General features: G+C 47.6%; 5 protein-coding genes across 5 annotated transcripts; 4 read left to right on the forward strand and 1 right to left on the reverse strand.

Moving 5' to 3' along the window:
* Positions 1-1,621: 1,621 nt before the first annotated feature.
* Positions 1,622-3,771, forward strand: BGW36DRAFT_292036 (putative NADPH cytochrome P450 reductase; the record flags this gene model as incomplete). Its single annotated transcript, XM_046210886.1, has 2 exons — positions 1,622-3,409; positions 3,475-3,771. 2 exons carry the CDS (start codon positions 1,622-1,624, stop codon positions 3,769-3,771), a joined length of 2,085 nt encoding a protein of 694 aa, XP_046074509.1.
* A 1,787-nt stretch (positions 3,772-5,558) lies between these two features.
* On the forward strand, positions 5,559-7,578 carry BGW36DRAFT_395820 (putative RNA binding protein MSSP-2; the record flags this gene model as incomplete). Its single annotated transcript, XM_046218087.1, has 7 exons — positions 5,559-5,613; positions 5,659-6,439; positions 6,493-6,583; positions 6,636-6,725; positions 6,777-6,871; positions 6,930-7,217; positions 7,269-7,578. 7 exons carry the CDS (start codon positions 5,559-5,561, stop codon positions 7,576-7,578), a joined length of 1,710 nt encoding a protein of 569 aa, XP_046074510.1.
* An 828-nt stretch (positions 7,579-8,406) lies between these two features.
* BGW36DRAFT_395821 (uncharacterized protein) lies at positions 8,407-9,178 on the reverse strand (the record flags this gene model as incomplete). Its single annotated transcript, XM_046218088.1, has 3 exons — positions 8,407-8,941; positions 9,010-9,053; positions 9,116-9,178. 3 exons carry the CDS (start codon positions 9,176-9,178, stop codon positions 8,407-8,409), a joined length of 642 nt encoding a protein of 213 aa, XP_046074511.1.
* A 264-nt stretch (positions 9,179-9,442) lies between these two features.
* On the forward strand, positions 9,443-11,935 carry BGW36DRAFT_291032 (putative DEAD box RNA helicase; the record flags this gene model as incomplete). The annotated part of the gene is made up of 1 exon (XM_046210811.1): positions 9,443-11,935. One exon carries the CDS (start codon positions 9,443-9,445, stop codon positions 11,933-11,935), a length of 2,493 nt encoding a protein of 830 aa, XP_046074512.1.
* Positions 11,936-12,661: 726 nt separating this feature from the next.
* On the forward strand, positions 12,662-15,264 carry BGW36DRAFT_136261 (putative amino acid permease). Its single transcript, XM_046209401.1, has 6 exons — positions 12,662-13,190; positions 13,250-13,451; positions 13,505-13,546; positions 13,601-13,749; positions 13,809-14,273; positions 14,331-15,264. Exons 1-6 carry the CDS (start codon positions 12,859-12,861, stop codon positions 14,782-14,784), a joined length of 1,644 nt encoding a protein of 547 aa, XP_046074513.1. The 5' UTR covers positions 12,662-12,858; the 3' UTR covers positions 14,785-15,264.
* Positions 15,265-22,356: the final 7,092 nt, after the last annotated feature.

Below are 22,356 nucleotides of genomic sequence, written 5' to 3' on the forward strand. Positions count from 1 at the left end.
CCATTCTGTGTAAGACTTGGATTCTTATTCAAAGGGAACCGAGCTTGTTGTTTGCACAATTTAGATGGTGGAATGAGCCCATGTTTCTTGTTAAATCTCCATTAGGTATAGTATTACGATCACAAAGCTATTTCATGGGAAGCACTTTGACTTTTCAAGCAAGTAACCGCCGAAAGCCAATGTCAATGCAACTATGAATGTTGGACTTGAGGTCTAGGTGGTCAAGCTATGTAGTTTGTCTACAGTTGACTCCCACGAAGCAATGAGTACCCCGCTAGGTTAGTACTACAAGAAGCACGTGTCCATTGCTCTCAATCAGTCGAAAACCGGCTCAACACTCGGCAATTGTATAAGGTATAAGACGTTCCTACAAAAATCCCCCACACCGCAGACCCCACTCTCCTGCCGGGGATCAAAAATATGCTGCATCATCGGTTCATGAAATACAGAAGTTTCAGATTCTCTCCTAGGCATTGCCAATTGCTAGGCTTTATACACTTATCAAGAAGGGCAAGAGAATTTGATAGACCAATTCTCGAAAATTTCCACGTCACTCTACCCCCAGCCATTCCGCTATTATTTCCCACCGTTCAGTAACGTGTCGTATCAAGCAGACATGTGGCCGCTTTCTCCATTCAGAATTTCAGATGAGCCAGTCGGCGAATGTGGAGAAAGACAAGAAGAATAGCGGTGCCTTGAAACTCTGAACACGCTTGATCCCCGAGCCCCGTATTTTCCGCAATTCCGCAATGGGGGTTCCGGTTACCCCCCGCGTACATGTACCTCTGCGACTTTTGTGTCTGCTTGTGAGTTCTGCAGCAAACCGAGGCAGGCTCCTATTCGCGAACGTAATACCGATTTCGTAGCTAGAAATCGATGTATACAAATTAGTTGCGAAGAATTAAGGGTTGGTGCTCCTGAGCCGAGAATTAAATTGTCCGAGGTGAAGAACATATCAAGTCGACCGTAGATCGATATAGAACCAGAAAGAACAGTAGCGTTAGTCGTTACTCAATGTAGGCCGTCCCACACCACGCCTATGAGCGCCGCTTCGACTACCGAATCCGAGCCATAGCCGATGAGACAGATATAAAGTGGCCAAGGGCTTCCGTCCGCGCCAGGCACTAACTATAATAGTCACACGTCAGTTTTGTATTATTCTTGTTATTCTTTGGGGACAGTCTTTCACTGTTGCTTGTTCTGAAAGCCTCGGGAGCAGTGCTTCCGGTATTGGACGTTGGTTCCGCCCAATAAGTTAGGGAACTCTTAATTATTGTCGCCTGCAGCCGATCCCGTGCTTGGCCCGGATCAGCCACTCGGTCAGGCTCAGTCAGCGTGCGTTCAACACATGATTGTTCGTTCATTCAAGAGGAAGACGTGGCTTTAACTTTGCTCTGTCCCGACTCGCTTCCTCCGCCGATCACCCTGAGTGCATCATTGATTGATTCTTTGAGTCGAAGCAGCGGATTCAAAGCAGCCAGTCCGGACACGTGTGCGGAAAGGGGATAGCGTCCTGCGACTTCTGAGCCGCCCGTTCCTCGCCAGTTGTTCACTCTTCTTTCTCCCCTCGTTGATCTCGACAGTATTGACTTCCTCTCCAGCGTGCCTGGCAACCGACATCATGGCGCAAATCGACACTCTCGATCTGGTGGTGCTTATCCTACTCCTGGTGGGAAGCGTGGCTTACTTCACCAAAGGAACTTATTGGGCTGTCCAGAAGGATCCGTATGCCGCCTCATACGCTGCCGCGAACGGAGCCAAGGCTGGGAAGACGAGGAACATCATTGAGAAGATGGACGAGACGGGCAAGAATTGCGTGATTTTCTACGGCTCGCAGACGGGTACCGCCGAGGATTACGCTTCCCGCCTGGCCAAAGAAGGTTCTCAGCGATTCGGCCTCAAAACCATGGTGGCAGATCTCGAAGAATACGACTACGACACCCTTGACAAGTTCCCCGATGATAAAATTGCCTTCTTCATTCTTGCCACCTATGGCGAGGGTGAACCGACCGATAATGCTGTGGAGTTCTTTCAGTTTTTCACTGGCGAGGACACCGCGTTTGAAAGCGGTGCAACTGTCGAGGACAAACCTCTCTCCAGTCTCAAATATGTCACCTTTGGTCTTGGAAACAACACCTACGAGCACTACAATGCTATGGTCCGCAAAATTGACGAAGCTTTCACTAAGCTGGGCGCTCAGAGAATCGGTGATGCCGGTGAAGGTGATGATGGTGCCGGAACAATGGAGGAGGATTTCCTTGCCTGGAAAGAGCCCATGTGGGTTGCTCTTACCCAGGAGATGGGGTTGGAAGAACGCGATGCCGTCTACGAACCCGTTTTCTCGGTTACTGAACAGGAAGACCTAACTCCTGAAGATGCCTCTGTCTATCTTGGTGAGCCTAATCTCAACCATTTGGAAAGTGGCGGTAAAGGTCCGTACTCTGCACACAATCCGTTCATTGCCCCGATTGCCGAATCTCGTGAACTTTTCACCGTCAAGGACCGAAACTGCTTGCATATGGAAATCGATGTTTCTGGCAGCGGACTGCATTATCAAACTGGTGACCACATCGCTGTTTGGCCAACTAACGCAGGTATTGAGGTCGACCGCTTCTTAAGGGTATTTGGGCTCGAAGGAAAGCGCGAGACCGTAATCAAGATCAAAGGACTCGACGTCACCGCCAAAGTTCCTTTCCCGACTCCGACTACCTATGATGCCGCCGTTCGCTACTACATGGAGATCTGCTCCCCGGTGTCTCGTCAATTCGTGAACACACTCGCGGCATTTGCACCCGATGAGAAGTCTAAGACCGAATTGGTTCGCCTTGGTAACGATAAAGACTACTTTCATGAAAAGATCAGCAACCAGTGCTTCAACATTGCACAGGCCCTTGAAAGCGTCACCACCACACCTTTCTCGACTGTGCCATTCTCATGCCTGATTGAAGGAATCAACCGTGTTCAGCCTCGTTACTACTCGATTTCGTCTTCTTCCGTCGTTCAAAAGGACAAGATCAGCATCACTGCCGTTGTCGAGTCTGTGCGCCTTCCCGGTGCCACTCACGTCGTTAAAGGTGTCACAACGAACTACCTGCTAGCTCTCAAACAGAAGCAGCACGGAGATGCTAATCCTGATCCACATGGCCTAACCTACTCCATTACCGGTCCCCGAAACAAGTACGATGGTATCCACGTCCCAGTTCATGTTCGCCATTCGAATTTCAAATTACCATCAGACCCTTCCAAGCCAGTTATTATGATCGGTCCTGGTACTGGCGTTGCACCCTTCCGTGGCTTCGTTCAGGAGCGTGCTGCACTGGCCACTAGGGGAGAAAAAGTCGGAACAACCCTTCTCTTTTTCGGTTGCAGAAACCGCAATGAGGATTTCCTGTATCAGGATGAGTGGAAGGTATGCATATCCCGATTATCTAAGTAGTGGAGACTCTACATCTGCTAATAAATGATTTCCCACAGACTTACCAGGAGCAACTTGGAGATTCCTTCAAACTCTTTACCGCATTTTCCCGTGAAGGACCAAAAAAGGTCTACGTGCAACACCAGCTGCGCGAGAATGCCTCCCTGGTCAATGATCTTTTGCAACAAAAGGCCAATTTCTATGTGTGCGGTGATGCAGCACACATGGCCCGTGAAGTCAACACTGTACTTGGGCAGATCATTGCAGAGCAGCGTGGGATATCGTCTGAGAAAGCCGAAGACATTGTCAAACACATGAGGAGCAGTGGAACGTACCAAGAAGATGTGTGGTCATGATCTCGTTTTACTGCTCGTCTTTCTTTCACATAGATTTGCTTCTATTGTCCTATTTTATGACAACGTATTTAAATTTTTACTTTATCTCAAGACTTTGACGCAGGACATGTTTGTTCTTTTTGTTAATCTTTGGATATCATTTTCCTGTTTCCTGACGGCCTGTTTCTTTTCTTGTTACTTGGCTTATTATCATATCCCTTCTCATTTCCTGCAAGCAATAGGAGCTCGCGCTTCCAGGCGGCGTTGACAGTGGCGGTGATGTTGAGGTCCATATGTTAATTGGCGTGATACATGTTATACATGTCATCATTGCCTTTTGTCTCATTGCTGGGATGAGGAAATGCATTAGAAGACTCAGACTGGAAATGAAATAATTATACCGCTATAGATTAGCAAATAATAACTACTAATTACGTGCATACGAGTAGTCTCAATTGATCAATGCTGATGTGAGACGGCCCCTCAAGCAGCTCAAATTACATGTAATTTTTGGTCTTCCTCACAATTGCCACTGACGAAGCCTTTACATTAGCTGTCTATTTTTCTTCGTCCCAGAGCCCGAACGTGTGAAATTATTGTTTACATATAGATGCTGTTTGGAATTACGCTGAAGTCAAGCGGGTATCAGGTGCGGTTCCGCACTGAGGACGGAACCGTTCCGGGACCAGCAAGATACCCAGCATCCATTCTATATTACATAGACTGGTAATAATAGATTGTCAATTGATATATAAGAAAAGGTCTGTGCTAATTCAGGCGCTTCTATGGTGTCCATGTCAAGTGGGTGGTTGAAATTATGTGAATGCTGGTGTTTGTTCGAAATCATCAATCACGAAATCCGAAGATCAATATACAACTATCAATTAATATCCGCAGACGGTATTGCCACAATGGAATACAGATCTCAACATCTGATGCATGCTAAGATCAGTCTTTCTAAATAATTGCCACGGGGTGTATTCCACAGGATTATTGCCCTATTGAGATTGGGTATTTGTATGAATTCCTCATCAGGCTGGCGTTGGTTAATCACAATCAAAACCATCAATCCTCAACATTGAAATATCAATTGATGTCTTTCTACCGCCAAGCAACAGATGGCACTGCATTTGCATGTCAAACTACAATTGACATAATACTGATTGAAAACTCAGAAGAATACCTGTGCAGTGACTCAATCGTCCAAATCAGCTTTTGCGAGGTCCGCGGCTTCCTCGCCGGCGGAGGCAGGAGCAGGCTCCTTCCCAAAATGGCCGCTGGTCCTGTCCTGCCGTCTACCATGCCGTTCCCTATGATATTTTCCCTCCTGTTCTCTCCCTTTTCTTTTCTCTCCTCCCCCTTCTCCAAGCATCAAAATTGGAATCAATCGTTCATCAGAACCCATTACTCATCCCAGTCATTCTACTAATACTCATCTACTTGTACTCCTGCTTATCGTTTCCTATGCTCCCGTAGCCGTCTCGAGATCTCTCCGCCCAGACCTGGACAATAGAGAGCTAGGTTTTCGGTCTTGTTCATTGCTCTTGGAAGGCTTTAGTAACAAACGATATCCCCTCGTTTTCATCAACCAGAGTGCGTTGTCCTAAGTACACCTAGTCCTTGTATTTCGCTCTTGCCGTGTCATTACTCCTTACTGTCTTCGTTTGTCTCTCTCTTCCAAAGGGTATCTCACCACGACTAGTCCAAATTCATTGTTACCTCTCGTTATGCCTCTGCTTGTTTCGTACATTCACATCACGCAAATGTCTTAATGACATTGTATGTACTAACAAGATCTGCAGGGCAGTATGAATTCAGCGGTTCAAGCCCCCGAGATTAAAAAGGAACACGCTTACGATTCAGGTAAGTTACCTCGTTTGCCGACTTAACTCTTGTTAATAACCCTAGCCAAATACGTTCCTCCAAATGGCAAACTCAACGTCCCGCCCCGGCTTCGTCCAAAGGGGCCCGAGGAAAGCAATGGATCTTCCTCTCACATTAATACTGACTTTGCGACTCTTCCGAGAGAAGTCCTTTACAATACCCCTGTGATGGTGAATGGAATGAACCCAGTTAGCCATTATGGTCAGCGTCAAGTTACTCCCCCCGGACCAACTATTCCAGGCATGTCATTGCAGCCATCTGTTCCCCCAGGTGTGTACTATCCGGGATTCGTTGGCGGAGCACCCATAACGCCAGTGAACTTCCCATCCTTGCCATGGGGAGTACAGGGAGCCGGCATGAGCCCTGCCCCTACTGCTTCCTGGTCCGTTGACGACGGCAAGCATTCTCTTGTTGATTACGCTGGAATAAATGGCTGCCATCCTTACACTCCAATGATGGACCGTACTGCCATGACCCCTTATTCAATGCTATCCCCTGTTAGTATTCAGCAGCCTTGTCTCCAATATCAAATGATGAAGACACCCACTGGCTACATCATTCAGGATATGGAAGTGCTCACTCAGCAGGAGCCGCCAATTCCTCGTGCCATCCCCGCAATGTGGACAAACCAATCCGATTTGACTTTGGCAAAGTGCCTAGAGAATCGTGAGGGTATTACTAACGTTTACATCCGTGGTTTTCCTCCAGAGACTACGGATGAAATGCTTCATGCTTACGCTTCACGCTTCGGAGATATTGATCGATGCAAAGCAATTCTAGATCTCGAGACCGGACTTTGCAAGGGGTAAGCGTTGGACTGCTTCAATTCTGTTGATATGCTATTGACTCAGTGACTAGATTTGCATTTGTTCAGTTCTACAACTTTGACTCATGCGAAAATTGTATTCGTGGTTTTTACTATCTCGGCTACCAAGCTTCCTTCGCACAGGTAAGCTATTTTAGTCGAATTTGTCTTTTAGAAAGTAGCTGACCAAGGATAGAAGAGCCGAAACTCTCGCCTCAAAGACTTGGAAGACCGGAACTCCACCAATATCTACTGCACTAACGTACCCATTGACTGGTCTGAGGCTGTAAGTTTTCGTCTCTTTGTTGAATTTCGGAGGTGTTAAGTGATGGGTTAGGATCTACGCCGTCATTTCGAACCATATCGTGTTGTTTCAGAGAAGATCAGCCGCGACGAAAAGACTGGTGTTAGCAAAGAAGTTGGATTTGCCCGGTATCGAATCTTTCCTGTGCATGTACTGTTGATGTCTTCGCTGATGAAATACTTACAGTTTCGAGAACCGCGACATTGCCGAACGGGTCATTGAAGAATTCCACAATGTGGTCGCTGGCGATGGACATAAGCTGCTTCTTCGCTTCGCCGATACCAAAGCTCAGAAATTGTTGAAGCAGCAGTCTAATGAGCGTCGTGCCTATAGAGCAGGCGAGTATAACTATTCAGTTGAGGTCGTTCAAGGTTCAACTCCCTCACCAGCGACTTCACGCCTTGGAAATGGACCCGCGTCACCCATGTCATTTCAGTCTCCAGCATGGACACCCGCCACCACCATCTCACCTTCGTATGTATTGAAAAAAACGTAGCTATCTACAAATTGTCTAATCTTTTGCAGCATTCCCGTGATGAAGAACGGTGGCGTTCGCCGTGGCATCCATGTTCTTGGTGCTCGTGCTTCGAGTAACACCGAAAATACCCCAGTAGCGTCACGTGGTCGTGCAGCTTCCACCAGCGTCGCTGCTGTTCCTGAGAATGGTTTGGTTGCTTCGCCTTCTAAGTCCGTGAATCCTGGGGATGAATCTGCTACCGCTACACCTCGTACTCCGATTAAGAAGATTGTGGGCAACCGCAAATCCAGTTCGGTTTCTCCGGTCACCTCTCGAAAGGACATCGAAAAAGTGTCTCCGAAATCTGCAGCGAACTAGGACCACCCCTTGTTCTTCTCAAGTCTTTCAATATTCCACGGAGTAATACTCATAATGAGAAGGCTCCTTGGCTGAGCATGTTCCGTCATTCAGGAAATTCTATGAAAACATGTTATCCTATACAGTTCAATTGTTTATCTAGGTACGCATCCTCGAATTTTTACTTCATATATTTTTGTTAACTTATGCAAGTTAGCTCGAGCCTACACGTCGTGGTTTAAACCTTTGAAGTTATAGTGACTCTTTTCTTTACGCATCGCCTATTCTTCTATATATTATTTCTCGTCACTACGTATGTTATTATTTGGTTTCTTACACAGAGATTCTGTCGACCGTGGAGACTTTCGCCGCTCATCGGCGAGGCGCGCTGGAAGCAAACATTTCGTAAGGCTGGTATGAGTTATCTGGATTGAAGAGCTTTTATAATTATATGAGATATCAAGATATGAGGCTATCATACAATGTATACATTTAGTCAGTTAGAAGAAGCAGGCAGCTCGAATGACACTAATACTTGTAGCACCATTCTTTGTCCAATGAGCGTACCTTTTGAGAGCCCATATACATTTGATCATTGTAAGTTCTCAGCAACAGTCATGGCAGACTTTCTTTCCAGTTATTTTATGTCTTTCCCTCGATGGTTTTCAAGGATTTCATCATCGATGTGAACATTTGAGCCTTCGTGAAGATATGATAGCGAGATCTAGCCATAAAGAACCACAAGATTTCGTAGCGAATAAAAGTGAGATAGAGACCTGCTAATCTAGCCAACACCTGACGCTTATGCCTAGAAAAAAGAATGGTAATATAAGTTGAGTACACCTGGAATCACCCTAAGACCTTCGTCTTCTTCTTTTTCTTCCCACCCTCTTTCTCTTTTTTCGTTCCCTTTTGCCAGTCCCTCCAACTGCCAATTCTTTCGTCGCGTGTATCCTCCCAAGCCTTCTCAGCGTCCCGTTTGCGTTTGCGCTCTTCTATCTCAGCTTCTTCTTTCCGCTGTTCGCGGCCTTCTTCTTGCATTCGCGCTTTGAGCTGTCGACGCCTGCGAGCCTCCTCTTCAAGCAATACCTCGACCGTCTTTTTCCGCCACTCCGCCTTGAACTCTTCTGTTTTCAATTCCGGCGAATCAAGCGTGTATTTGTGTTCGCGAATTAGGAGTCGCCGAGCGTCGGCGATACATTCATCAAGATGTTCCCGGGCTTTCTCATCTAGCAATGTAGTCTGTGCTTTTTTGAGCCGATCAAAAGCGTCTGGGGCTAGTTCATTTTTCGTTTTATCCGGATGAATTAGAAGCGACTTTTTGCGATATTGGAGCTTGATGTCCGACTCGGGTACACCAGGCTGAAGGTCGAGAACAGCGTATCTGTCGCGAGGGCCAACAAAGTCAGTCTGACAGTAGCAGGAAGCGTGGCGATTAGGCATGGGACTTACGCATCCAGGGGAAATGCTTTTCTGATACGGTCTATCTCTGCATCCTGACAACAGCAAAGTCAGCACACGGCCAGCGGACACAACTGTCTTTGGCGCAATAGCAAACCTTGTTGAACTCCGAAGCTTCTTTCTCCAGAGCATTAAGAGCCTCCAGCTCGTCGTCAGCCATAATCGCGACGTCACAATTTATCAGTAAAGGTTTAAGAATAATGATTCCCAGAAAGCAATGGCCGCGAATATGGCAGATATAAATCGCGAAGTGGGGGATGCGATGCTGGATTTGAGCCCTTGAAAGGTCCGGGCGATAAGACCTTTATCTCCACACATGCTCGTTATCGATCAGCTGACTAAGCACGCCGCAAAAAAAAGTTGTCGGCGACCAAGTTGAGGGTAACAAGAAACACGATCATTCATGAGCACAGCAATCACGACTATGGCGCCTACTGATGAAGCTCCTCGGAGTCGGAAGGCTGTCGATAGGAACCCACGGAAACTCAAACAGACACGAATCGAAACGGAATTGACAACAATCAACCAACAAGTGGAAGCACTCGACCCCAAAATCCGCTTAGAATCTTTTTCGCAACTCCCTCTCTCTGAACCTACTGCCTCCGGTCTTGCGGCAGTCCATTTTAAGAGCCTGACTGACATTCAGTCTCGAGCGATTCCTTATGCACTCAAAGGACGGGATATTCTGGGTGCTGCCAAAACCGGTAGCGGGAAAACCTTGGCGTTTTTGGTTCCTGTGTTAGAGAACTTGTACCGAAAGAAATGGGCTGAGTACGACGGTTTAGGGGCACTCATTCTGTCCCCTACCCGAGAGCTTGCTATTCAAATATTTGAAGTGTTGCGCAAAGTTGGCAGGAATCATTCATTTTCTGCGGGGTTGGTTATTGGAGGAAAGAGTCTGAAGGAGGAACAAGAACGCCTTGGACGGATGAATATTCTTGTGTGCACTCCTGGCAGAATGCTCCAGCATTTGGACCAAACGGCAGAACTTGATGTGTACAATTTGCAAATGCTAGTACTTGATGAGGCGGATCGAATTATGGACATGGGATTTCAGCAGACCGTTGACGCGATTGTCGAGCATTTACCGAAGACACGCCAAACATTACTATTCAGTGCAACCCAAACGAAAAAGGTTTCTGATTTGGCACGGCTGAGCCTTCAAGACCCGGAGTACGTTGCGGTACACGAGACTGCATCTAGCGCAACCCCGTCGACCCTCCAGCAGCATTATATTGTGACACCTTTGCACGAGAAACTTGATACACTATACAGCTTTATTCGCAGCAATCTGAAATCCAAGACAATGGTGTTTTTGTCATCCGGAAAACAGGTCCGCTTCGTATACGAGTCATTACGCCATCTTCAGCCTGGTATTCCACTGCTGCATCTCCACGGACGTCAGAAACAAGGTGGACGGCTGGACATCACAACTCGGTTTACTGAGACCAAACATGCCGTTCTGTTCTCGACAGACGTAGCGGCAAGGGGCTTGGATTTTCCGGCTGTTGACTGGGTCATTCAAATGGACTGCCCTGAAGATGCCGATACCTACATTCACCGAGTTGGACGGACAGCCCGCTATGAGCGAGACGGACGTGCCGTTTTATTCCTTGACCCCAGCGAGGAGGCTGGCATGCTTAAGTGTCTAGAGCAAAAGAAGGTTCCTATTGAACAAATCAATGTGCGGGCAAAAAAGCAACAGAGCGTTAAGGACCAATTACAAAACATGTGCTTCAAAGACCCGGAACTTAAATATCTAGGGCAAAAGGCATTCATATCGTACGTCAAGTCTGTCTATATACAAAAGAATAAGGACATCTTCAATGTCAAGAACCTGGCTCTTGACGAATACGCCGCCAGTCTCGGACTTCCTGGAGCTCCACGTATCAAGTTCATCAAAGGAGAAGACAGCAAGATACAAAAGAATCAACCCCGTGCTCTACGCTATACATCGTCAAGCGACGAGGAATCTGACCAAGAAGATGGCACCAAGAAAAACAAAAAGAAGGATGGTGTTCGTACGAAATACGACCGTATGTTTGAACGACGCAACCAGGATGTTTTGGCCGATCATTACGCGAAACTCATCAATGATGATGGTACCATGATAGACCAATCCAAATCCATCCAAGGCGATGCAGACGAAGACGATGACTTTCTCACCGTCAAGCGTCGCTTCGAAGCTGGCGACAGGGCCCTTGGAGATGACGGCGATGGCGAGTCTGATTCTTCCTCAGCTTCGGCTTCCAAGAAACCAGAAGCCACCATGAGAAAAGATGTCAGAGTTGTCAAAATCTCCGATGCGTCTGAGCCACTTGTCATCGACTCTAAACGGCGTGAAAAGCTTCTCAAGTCCAAGAAAAAGCTACTCAAGTACAAAGGACATGGCACAAAACTCCTGTTTGATGAAGAAGGCAACGCGCATAATGCGTATGAGCTGGAAGATGAAGACAAGTTCCGTGCGGGTGGTGACGCTGATACTCAGCGGGCCAAGTTCTTGGATGCGGAAGCAGAGAAGACTCGAGCGGCTGATATCGAGGACAAGGAGGTCGCTAAGCAGAAGAAAAGAGAGAAGAAAGAGAAGCGTAAAGCGAGAGAGCGTGAACTGGCAATGGAGGACGAAGAATCAGGAGACGGCGGTGTTGCCGTGTTGGCGCCGTATGAAGGCGATCAGGCTGGTGATATGTCCATGTCAGATTACGACGAAAACCAGCGAGAATCCTCGCCCCGAGAAAACAAGAAGAAGCGAACACAAGGTCGCTCGTTTTCTGACAGCGATAGCGATGTTGATGACAAGTCTCGTAAAACAAAACGTTCTAAGCGTTCCTACAAGACGAAATCGACTTCTGATGAACCTGTCGAGGTTAATACTCTGGAGGATTTGGAAGCATTGGCAACTGGTTTACTCGGCTGATTCATCTCCTCGTTACTTTTTATCTTACATATATAGATTCTCGCCTCTCGTGGATGCGTAAGTACCATGAAGTTCTATGTTTTATACCATCACTCAGCTTTGCATCTGCTGGAGTTCATCTTATCATGGATTGATGTTTGGGTCCCTAAAAGTCGTGTATTATTTATGACATAGCGAGTGAGCCAATCAATTCAAATTGTTTCTCTGGTACTCTGCCACTCATCCACTTCAGTCCTAACCAGGATATCCAATAAAGTGCCCTAGCCTGCTGGTCCCATCGGAGTAATCGACCACGTGGTTGTCCTGCAATCGCATCAAAATTGTCGACGACTGACAGCTCCAGACCCCTGGAGGGTAGTGGAGTGACAGGAGCCGCAACCACGCTGAGCGGCCCCTAGAGAGCTTAGAGAAACCGCGCGCAATCCTTACGCAGCCCCCTAAACTGCTTCGGGCCGCAAAACCCACCGCGCCCAGTGTTTCCCCGAGGCTTTTAGGTAACAGCAAAAAATTCTCAATGTAACGCGCCATGACCACAGCTTCTGATTGGAACACTTTTCAAGCACGCAATCGGGCTGAGGATATCATTATCTTCTCGATTCTAAAATGTCCGATCAGAAAGACCGTGAGCAGGGGAAATTTTCTCTCTCCATGATCGCGTGGCATTTCTTGCTTGTATGAACGGCTTCACCTGGCAGCTAGGTTTTTTCGCTGTTAGCTCCCGGCCGGCCAATAGTTGCCTCGTGCTCTCGATATTCTCCATTGCCCTTCACTCGCGAATTCTCCACTCTGGGGAACCGCCTGCGACCGTCTGGCCAGGCGCATGTTTATAGCGGCAGAGCCTATATCGACGGTTTGAGATTTGTCTGATCCACGATTGGTAGGAGGACAGTGGTGTGCGCAGCAGTGGGTGTGTGATAAGCATCATGTCGGATGCGGACATCGAGAAACGGCCTCAAGGCCGCGAGGCCTTGCCGGACTATGGCGATAATCCCATAGACGAACAGAACCCTCGTATTGTAGTTGCGGACAAATTGAATCGGTCGTTGTCTGCTCGTCAGGTTCAGATGATTGCCATCGGTGGCACGATTGGCACAGGTCTATTTCTGGGTACAGGAAAGTCTTTGGCCACCGGAGGACCGGCGTCGATGCTCATATCCTATGCAATCGTCGGTGCGATAGTGTTTGTCACTATGCTCTCTTTGGGGGAAATGTCGGCATTCATTCCTGTGGCAGGTTCCTTCTGCACATTTGCTGGGTAGGCATTATTCTATATGAACGATCTTGATTAGTCACATTTATTAACTCTTTCCCCAGCCGCTTCGTGGACGATGCATTTGGATTTGCCCTTACCTGGAACTATTGGTTCAACGATGCGGTGTCGACGGCCTCGGATTTGATTGCCCTTCAACTGCTCTTGCAGTACTGGACGGACAATTTCCCAGGATGGGCGATATCGCTGATCTTCCTGTTTGTTGTTATCGCGCTGAATGTTTTCTCCGTAAAAGCATATGGAGAGGTAGGCACACTCCGACGCTCTCGGCTGAATCCACGTACTGACAATAAGTATAGGCGGAATACTGGCTCAGCTTGTTGAAGGTTGTCACCATAGTGGTATGCTTAACCCTGCCAATTCGATGCGACGTCCCGACTAACAAATTCCCCTAGATATTCATCATTCTTGGTATCGCAGTCAACTGTGGTGGAAACACTAGTCATCACTATATTGGCGGGGAGTACTGGCATATTGGCGATGCTCCCTTTGTCGGTGGTATCGGCGGATTTGCGTCGGTTTTTGTCACTGCTTCATTTGCATAGTACGGTAGCAGCGCTCGAGCTAGGCTCTTCTGGTAGAATCATACTGACTATGTGACAGTGGAGGCACGGAGTCTATTGCAGTGACTGCAGGTGAGACGAAAGATCCGTCCAAGGTCCTGCCACGCGTTGTTCGGAACGTATTTTGGCGGATCCTGCTGTTCTACATCCTGTCGGTCCTGATGGTCGGTCTCAACGTGCCATACAACTATCCCGACCTGAGCACCAAGTCCAGCCGCACCAGCCCCTTCACGATCGTCTTCCAGCAGGCTGGAAGTGCAGTGGCGGGCAGCTTCATCAACGCCGTGATCATGACGAGCGTGATCTCGGCCAGCAACCACGCGCTGTTTGCAGGTTCGAGGTTGTTGTACACGCTGGCAGTCGACGGTTACGCGCCTTCCGTGTTTGGCACGCTGAACCGCTTCAAAGTGCCGTGGGTGGCCGTGCTGTCCACCTCCGTCATCAGCGGCCTCTGCTTTGGCGCCAGCTATATCGGCGCTGGCCAGCTATGGACCTGGCTGCAGAAGTGAGTGTCACTACATTCGTGCATGTTTTTTGCAATTCATACTAACAACACCCGCAGCATCGTCGGCGTCTCCAACCAGCTCTCCTGGATCGCCATCGGTATCGCCTCGCTTCGTTTTCGCGCCGCTGTCAAGAAGCAGGGTCTCGAGCATCTACTGCCCTTCAAGAACTGGACGTATCCCTATGGACCGATTATCGCGATCGTGCTCAACTCCGTACTCGTGCTGGTCCAGGGCTGGTCAGCGTTCAGCCCCAGTTTCGCGGCAGTCGACTTTGTCAGCTACTACATCGAAATCCCCGTCATGATCGTCATGTTTATCGCATGGAAGATCATCAAGCGAACGCATTTCGTCCGCCTTGATGAGATGGACCTGGTTTCGGATCGGTATGATAGCGGGTTTACGCATGAGGAGCGCACGCAGGCACTGGAAGTCGCGCGTCGAAGTCCGTTTGCTCGTGGTCAGTCGTGGAAGGAGAGAGCCTTGACTGTCGGGACGTGGCTTTTCTTCTAGAGGTTTTGCTCACTTGCCTACACATCTGTATATAGATCTGACCGTTGGTTTTTCGCATTGCGCTGCCTAAGGGCACTGCATATTGATGAGCGATCTTCTATATCTTAATTAACCTCTATTCTCAGTGACACTTGTCTTGATATACAATCACTATCAAAATTATCTACAGATTGTGTGACTGAAGCCTCCAAAAATAGCTGATGACGAAACACCAAGACGACATACTAGAGTGTCTTCAACTACAAATAGCCCCAGTGACTATTTAACTACATTAGTCAAAAACTCACGATACAATAAAACTTATCAGTAAGCAATCGTTTTTCCCCCCATATCAATTGCTTATAGTGCGATACTGCTTGATCTAAATATTAAGACTACTTACAAATAGATCAGGTGATTAATTTTTGTGAAATACACTAAGAAGTAATTTAGACTAGTCTAGAAATAAACTTATATTATTGGTTGATATGAGCCTGCTATTATGCAAATTTGTATGAGGAATCAATTTTGACATGGTGTCTAGTTGCTTCTTTTGAGGGATTGCTTTCCCGGGTTGCTTAATGGTAAGGTTTACTGTAGTTTCTTTCCCCTCTTTTTACATTTTTACATTTTACTTTATTTTAGGACTACATTTTCGCTCCTCTATCCCGAGGGGAAAAAAAGAAAATCGACTGAATTTTGGGCCCGGCAGCGTTATATAGAAGCCGAAAAAAATCAGGGAAATAAATCCGAAATTTCCATCCAATCATGAGATAAAGTTTCGAGGAATAAAATAAAACCCATAAAAGGATTGCTTCTTAATAAGACCTAAAAATTATCCATTACGAAATGCGAATCTGACTTTAATTGATTTGATAGTCGAGATATGAACTGACTCGACAGAACCCTCGCTGGCCCCATAACACGCAGCGGGGTATGCAGCTTAGCTACTTAGTCCATAGCCGTCTCCACGAGACTTGCACAGGGGCGGGCTTGAAATTTCAATTGAGTATATTCTGCTGCAGATCTCGCCGCTAATCAACACAGAGAAGGTTCGTTAATTATCGTTGACTAATTATCGATGACTCGTTGTAATCAACTGGTGTGACCTGGCCGTTGCAATTCGTGCTAGAGGACGACGAGCTTCCACTTGGAGTATTGATGCTCTATAAGTATCAATTGATACGAAAGTATACACAGCACAAAAGAATATTTATCTTGGCCCGCAACAGTGCCAAGGCAATGATCGTAGGAGAAATAGAACAGAAATTCTCCGTGAAGATCATCTGCTCGGACTACGGAGTAAATTAAGCTGGGTCGGGTAAGGCCCATACAAGGTTATGGATCAATAGTTTGACTTGTGCACTGATGTTAGTGTTTATGTTGGTAATTAGTTTCTGCTTCGACCCGGAAATAAATCGCTGTCCCCACCACAAGTTGATAGTTAACTCAGTCACTATTCACTAATAAGCAATATCCCGTTACCAAGGCGAAACCCTTGACCGCCGTGTATAGCCAAATCTTGTTCCCACCGTTAACTGTCGTGCGAGTACGCCCGGACCTTGGTATATAGTAATATCTATGAATATTTTAAATGCGACGGGCCCATGGTACATCTGACAGGCCACACCGCGCTTCAGTTCTCCTTCACTGGACCTTAGAAAGCATGGTACTAATTTTCATGCTAAATAACGGGAATTCCTTCCTAGTTGACGGGGCGAATTTGGCTTCACCGTTGGTCTTTGGTAGCACGAACCGTCGAACTAGTACTTGATAGATTGGGCTTCAGCCTTCCGCATCCAATACTGCATGAGCTAAGCTTTGCATGTTTGCCTCGCAGAACAACATCACTCTGATGGCGATAGTGCTGTCCATTTATTCGGGCATGCATGAAGCCACAGCATGTGAGTTGCAAACTAGAGATTAGCGCCATTACGGCCAGGCAGTTGGACTAGAACGCTTATTTTGCGCACGAATAGGAGGGAAGCCAGCATTTAATTCATATTTAAATTAATTAATGCAAATGCTCCCCAGCGGCTTAGCGTGTTACCCTGTTCGGACCAGGTGGAGATTTTGCAATTTCTCCTTTCGCGCTAGCGCGCAGCTGTCGAGTAAGTTTAGCCGGAATCCAGCCCCGACTTCCACCAATGGGCACCTCTTGTTCTTCTCACTATTCTCAGGTCACTGAATAGTAGTCTGATAGTTAATGATAATAACGATAATAACTCTGATCGCCTTAGGCATATGTGCTGCAAAGATCAGGCACTGGTTTTCCTAAGGTACAGTACAACAATAATAGTACGGAGTATGTGCATGTATTATTATTATCTTAGATCGTAACCAACAATAGAGCCCGCCGGCCCAACATATATGATGCCAAGCACGAGTCTCCCAAATAAGGCAGTAGGGTTGGTCATTCAAGGTTCCGAAGATGAGGTTCCTCCACAGCATCGAAGTTTAATCAACCAACGTTTGTGAACGATCGACACCAAAATCCGGGAAGGGTGTGAAGGCGTATCGCCGTATTCAGATTGAGGGTCTACGCGCCTCTTCTATCTATGGTATTATTGTCCTGGATACGTACTTAACTGCTACTGTGCAGTAGTGCGATCGTCGGATACCGTGTTGTCGCCGATCGAGTAGCCTTTGACAGGCGGGACGATTTTCATATTAATGATTGCTCCAGCCCAACGTCCCCTGCTTCATCTCTCCTGGTTCCAAGAAGTTACAACAATCTAACGTTCCACTGCCTGAGCGCGAAAGCAGAAGACGGCGTGGATATGTCTGACTTGGCTGGACATTCGAGGGACTCGGCAGAATTCGCGATTTCGCAGCCTATTGGGAGGTTTAAAATGTGGAATTTTTCTCACTCGCAGTGGGAACGTCGGGGGATTCTGTGACCACGGAGTATTTCATATTTCCGTTCGAGAGAATATAGTGTCACTGTGTAGTAGTACTACTAAACAGTACTAATGGGCATCCTTCGAAGCCACAGCAAAGTCTATTTAGTCAGGCGCAGACTTGAAGACCCGGATTAGGGCACTAGTTGGCTGCAGCTGAGTGAGCCCCGGGACGATCACCAAATAGAAAAAGAAAAGAATAAAAAGAAAACATGATGCTTGGTCATCGTTATTGGATGCGTTTCGAGATGCGGTGGTTGGAGGTGTACTGCTTGGTAACTCGGTGTGGGTTCAGTCAGGGCTCCAAATCTGCCGGTACGTGTTATGATTGATGCGACGCTAATCAATTCATGTGCTCTCGTGGCGAATGTGGAGCATGTCATTTCAATCACCTGATTTACGTGATCTCCCAGCTGCAGCCGAAGCTGAGTCGATCAGGCTTCAGCCCCGGTTCGTAGTTGACCCAAGCACGGGTACTAGTACGTATTACCACTTATAGTGTATCGTGATTTTGTGTGAACATTCAGTTTTCATGAAGCAAGATGTTGATTTTGTTGTTCCCTCTTCAAAGTTGACGCACTGTACCTTTCTTTCCCACTATGAATTCGAAAAAGGGCAATGATTTTGAACGTAGGCCAAGTATCTACTTCGCCATGATTGGATTCGGAATAGATGATGACAATCGCAAGGTAGAGTGTGGCATAACGGAGCTCTCCGTACTAGTTGCTCGTCGTACCTATTACTTGTCATTGATAGTTACATCTGATCGCCGCATCACTGTTATCCATACCTTGCGTCAAGGGGCCGCTCCACTCCGTAATGATGGGCCAATGGAGCCCATGGTCTCTCAATGTTGAGAATAAACTATCAGAGAAATGTCTCCTTCAAGCTCTTGTTGTTGTGGGAGTGATAGCCCAGCAGGAGGAAGGATGCTTGACTCGAGTCGATATCGATTAGTGGACGGAGCACTGGGATTGACTCTGTTGGCCGCTGTCTTCCTTGTCCTCCCTTTCTTTTTCTAGCCTCAGGTCAGAGCATCGCAGATTCATCACCTATTGGTAATAGACTGTGGAATACTGCACACCTACCTGGATCAATATGGCAACCACTGACTAACTAGTAGTAGTAGTAGGGGCTGCTCGTGCTCTGCATCAAGCACGGCAGGCAGCAGGAAAATAATAATGGAACGCGTAGAAGTAACTCGCAGTAACAATCATGAAATGGCGATACGAGTCACATCTCCCACCACAGACACTAGTTAATAGGTACATGTATCTTTCGGAAGGAACGAGCCGAGCCAGCGGAATCCGTTTCGGGAGGCAGTGGACTGCCTTCCCTTTCCTCTCCGTGCTCCTGCCCGCTCGACGTGGTATCTCAACCTCCTGTGTATCTGTGTATCACCCCAACAATCACAAAAATTCCACTCTATCAGCATGCTTGGCTACCCTATTATGAAACCACGACGCTGCATCCAGCGCCTCTAATCGACAGTCGCCCACGGTCAGCTTGTGCGCACGGACCTGAACCAAGTCGTTCTTGTGGTCGCGGAGTGTGGGACAAGCACCACAGACAGCTTAGGTTCTTATGGGAACAGCATAACGTGCGCCTCCGTGCCTAACACATATGCTATTATACGATTCACGACTATTTGGAACGTACGGATTACGTACCACACCCCACCAGTTTGTGGCTGATCGCATTTGCGTTCGAAGCTTTACTTGATGGACTGTTGCGACACCAGTGGCTTTGCCGTCTATTGATTATTGCTCTTCGGGCCCCTTGCTACGGCGTGACTGCCTATTGGGTCTACTACAATACTACTGCACCTCACGCTACGCCTTCACACAATAATATGTCCACCTGTCGTTGCAAGGGGTTTAGCGTTGCATATTTCACATTAGACCCTAAGCCTTTTGAATAATTTCCAGGGATTAGTCGATCCCTTGGGCCCCGGACCCCGGGCCTCCACTCCACCGAACTGATCTCCGTGCTGACAGCTTGACACCGACAGCAACCCAAGCGTCGGGGCATATCTTTACCCTGGGCAGTTGGGGACGCTATTCTAGAGCTAGGTGGTGACTGGTTAGCGAAGGAGTCGAATCAAAGCTGGGTCGGAATATTTTCTGCAATGAAAGTTGTTCCTGCTTCCTAACTCTGTGCAACCCTAAACTTACTGGGATTATGTTTCTTGGACGTGTGATTCGGCCTTTGAAAAATTAATTCGCCTCAGAAATGGACGCTGATTTGCTCCACTTGCAAAGAATTTTCGTTCAGGACATGAGTCAATCCGGCTGCGACAGCTACCTTAGCCTTGTCCTTTCGGATCTTTAGTTATGGCACCTTTCCCTATATGGAAAGAGAACGAATGACAAATTAGGTCAAAGTACCAAACTAATCACCCCGTACGAAGCACCATGGACAATACGCATATATGCACATCCAATAGTAGGAAGGCTTGCGTTTTACGGATCACGGGAAATTTTTACAGAATGGCGCATTAGGAAGTTAGATGATGGTGAGTGGAGTCCTCACTGCCATGATTCGCTCGATCAACATGATCTACCATTAGGTCTGAGCCACGAGCCCACGACGAGGGAGACGATTGCCGGCAGTAGCCATGAAATCCCTGCTCCTAAGTGCTGCACAAATCTGGGGTTAATTCTGTCCTCCTCCGTATTTGCTTTTGTCGCGTGTTTGCTTATTCTCGGGTTCTACTCACACTTCGCTAATGTAGTGACAACCTGAAAGACTCAGAGAAATATCGCATCTATGGAGACTCGAAGATTTGTCGATCTGAAGGACAAACTTATAGGATATTGGAAAGGACGCCTTCAACTGTGGAGTGCCTGTTGGTGTTGCAGCAAACTCGCAAACGTAACCACGAAACACGAGACACGCGGTTATAATTGGACAGAGCAATTGTGTCCTTGATTCGGCCAACCCCCTGGCGTTGAAGGCCGTATTAGAATACGCATATCTGCCCCATCATATTTCCGCTCTTGTTAAGGCAGCTCCTACATTATTAGTCAAGCTGTTGCTTTTACGGTGTCATATCAACGAATCGTTCGTCTTCAGACCCCGGCAGAACCAGACTGGATGCAAGGTAAATTTGCATTGCATTTGATTGACGTAAAACACATGAGTGGGTTACATGTAGACTTTGAATCATTTGCGAAAATGCACAGGTATGCATACTGAGTGCGAATTGTACGACATCGGTGTTTTCCACCAGAGGGCACATAGATGCACTTTCCCCATTATGGTTGGTAACAGTACTAGCCTTCGCATCAGCTCAGAGAGATACTACTGTAGCGTTCATGCCGGGGAGTCAGGTACGATAGTCAACAAAAATGAGGTTCGTGATCGGATTGTTAGCTTTGCAACCAGGGCGGCGAATCATGGCAACGTAATCCTATTTCGGTGAACTCTGTTTTCACTCTTTCATGGGGATAAAATATCCGGGATTCAAGATCGGAGCCCCACGGATTCCCGGCCATCCCAGCCCAGGCTTTGCTCCACCGAATCCATTGTTCTATTTGCCGATAAGGGTGCGAGGCTTGCTAGCACTTCTAGGCTGCCAGCCCTTGTACCGCAGTGTCGGTAGGCCATTTTTTTCGCCCGCCAAGCACGGATACATCGAAAATTAGATACGCACGATGCGTCTCGATAGTTGGGAGAATGGAGTCTTGGGACCGCTACTCGCTCGAGTCAGACTGCAATTAATGGCGACTGAAATATGAAAACGGCTCAAATGTAGACAGTTCGATGGAGAATGTCCCTGATGAGATCGCTCAAATCCAACACCTGAGATTACGCAGCGGTATCTAGGGATGTGTTCAATTTAAAAGCCATGACAATGGCACATAAGCAGCGCTGGACGCAGCTGTCATATGCAAATACTAGGAGGAATTATGCCACGGACACTATTATGTGGGCTCGCATCTCTAGTCTCGATATCATCGCAACTGTGTGGACGTCGCGTTATTTGAGTTATCGCGACAAGTTACTCCGTATCTCGCGCCGTTTTGGCGTACCCACGGTCTCCACCAGTAATGATTTTCGCTGGAGCATGTCAAATTGTCAAGCACCCAAGTGCCAAGTTTCTAGAGCAGGAATGCCTGCCCTGTGCAGTCAGCAGTAGGCGCGTCACATACCAATCATCCGTGCCATTTTGTATACGAATCAGCGCTCCCTATCTCCCGTATACCGCTTGATCCCTTGTGTTTTTCTTCTCCTTCTCTTTTGGGACGATGCCATGAACCTGCCACCGGACTCTCACCTGGCGTTTTAGCCTCTTTTCCTTTGGCTCGTCTCCTGCGCTGGCGATTGGACTATTGGCGACTATTGGGGCCGGAGCAAAAACAAGACAGGCGACAACGTCGATCCATCCGTCGAGGTTCGCGACCGCTGTCTGACGCCTCCGATTGGCTTCGGCGCATCATCTGGGGTCTCTAAATAGAGATAGCTCCCCACTAGTCACTCACGCTGATTCGACTCGCAGATTGAACTCATGTTCGAGAGCTCGACCCTCCCTCCTCCTCCCCTCGTCCCTCATCGCCGTCTAAAATTGTTCGTGATGCCCTTTTCGGCTGTCAGCTAGCCCTTTCCGGCTTCACTGGCCCTGTCCGCTGACAGCGGCAGCCATTCTCAAGCGTTCAGCTACTGCAAGCCACTGCAGCCGGCAAACCGCGGA

This window comes from Talaromyces proteolyticus (genome assembly GCF_021365285.1).
Source record: "Talaromyces proteolyticus strain PMI_201 chromosome Unknown BGW36scaffold_4, whole genome shotgun sequence".
Lineage (NCBI taxonomy): Eukaryota > Fungi > Ascomycota > Eurotiomycetes > Eurotiales > Trichocomaceae > Talaromyces > Talaromyces proteolyticus.

Excerpts from the sequence above, each read along its gene's own strand:
- BGW36DRAFT_136261 (XM_046209401.1), top strand. The coding sequence starts at position 12,859 with ATGTCGGATGCGGACATCGAGAAACGGCCTCAAGGCCGCGAGGCCTTG. Across the intron at positions 13,547-13,600 it reads TGAAGGTTGTCACCATAGTG|ATATTCATCATTCTTGGTAT; the intron begins GTATGCTTAACC and ends AAATTCCCCTAG. Across the intron at positions 14,274-14,330 it reads CTATGGACCTGGCTGCAGAA|CATCGTCGGCGTCTCCAACC; the intron begins GTGAGTGTCACT and ends CAACACCCGCAG.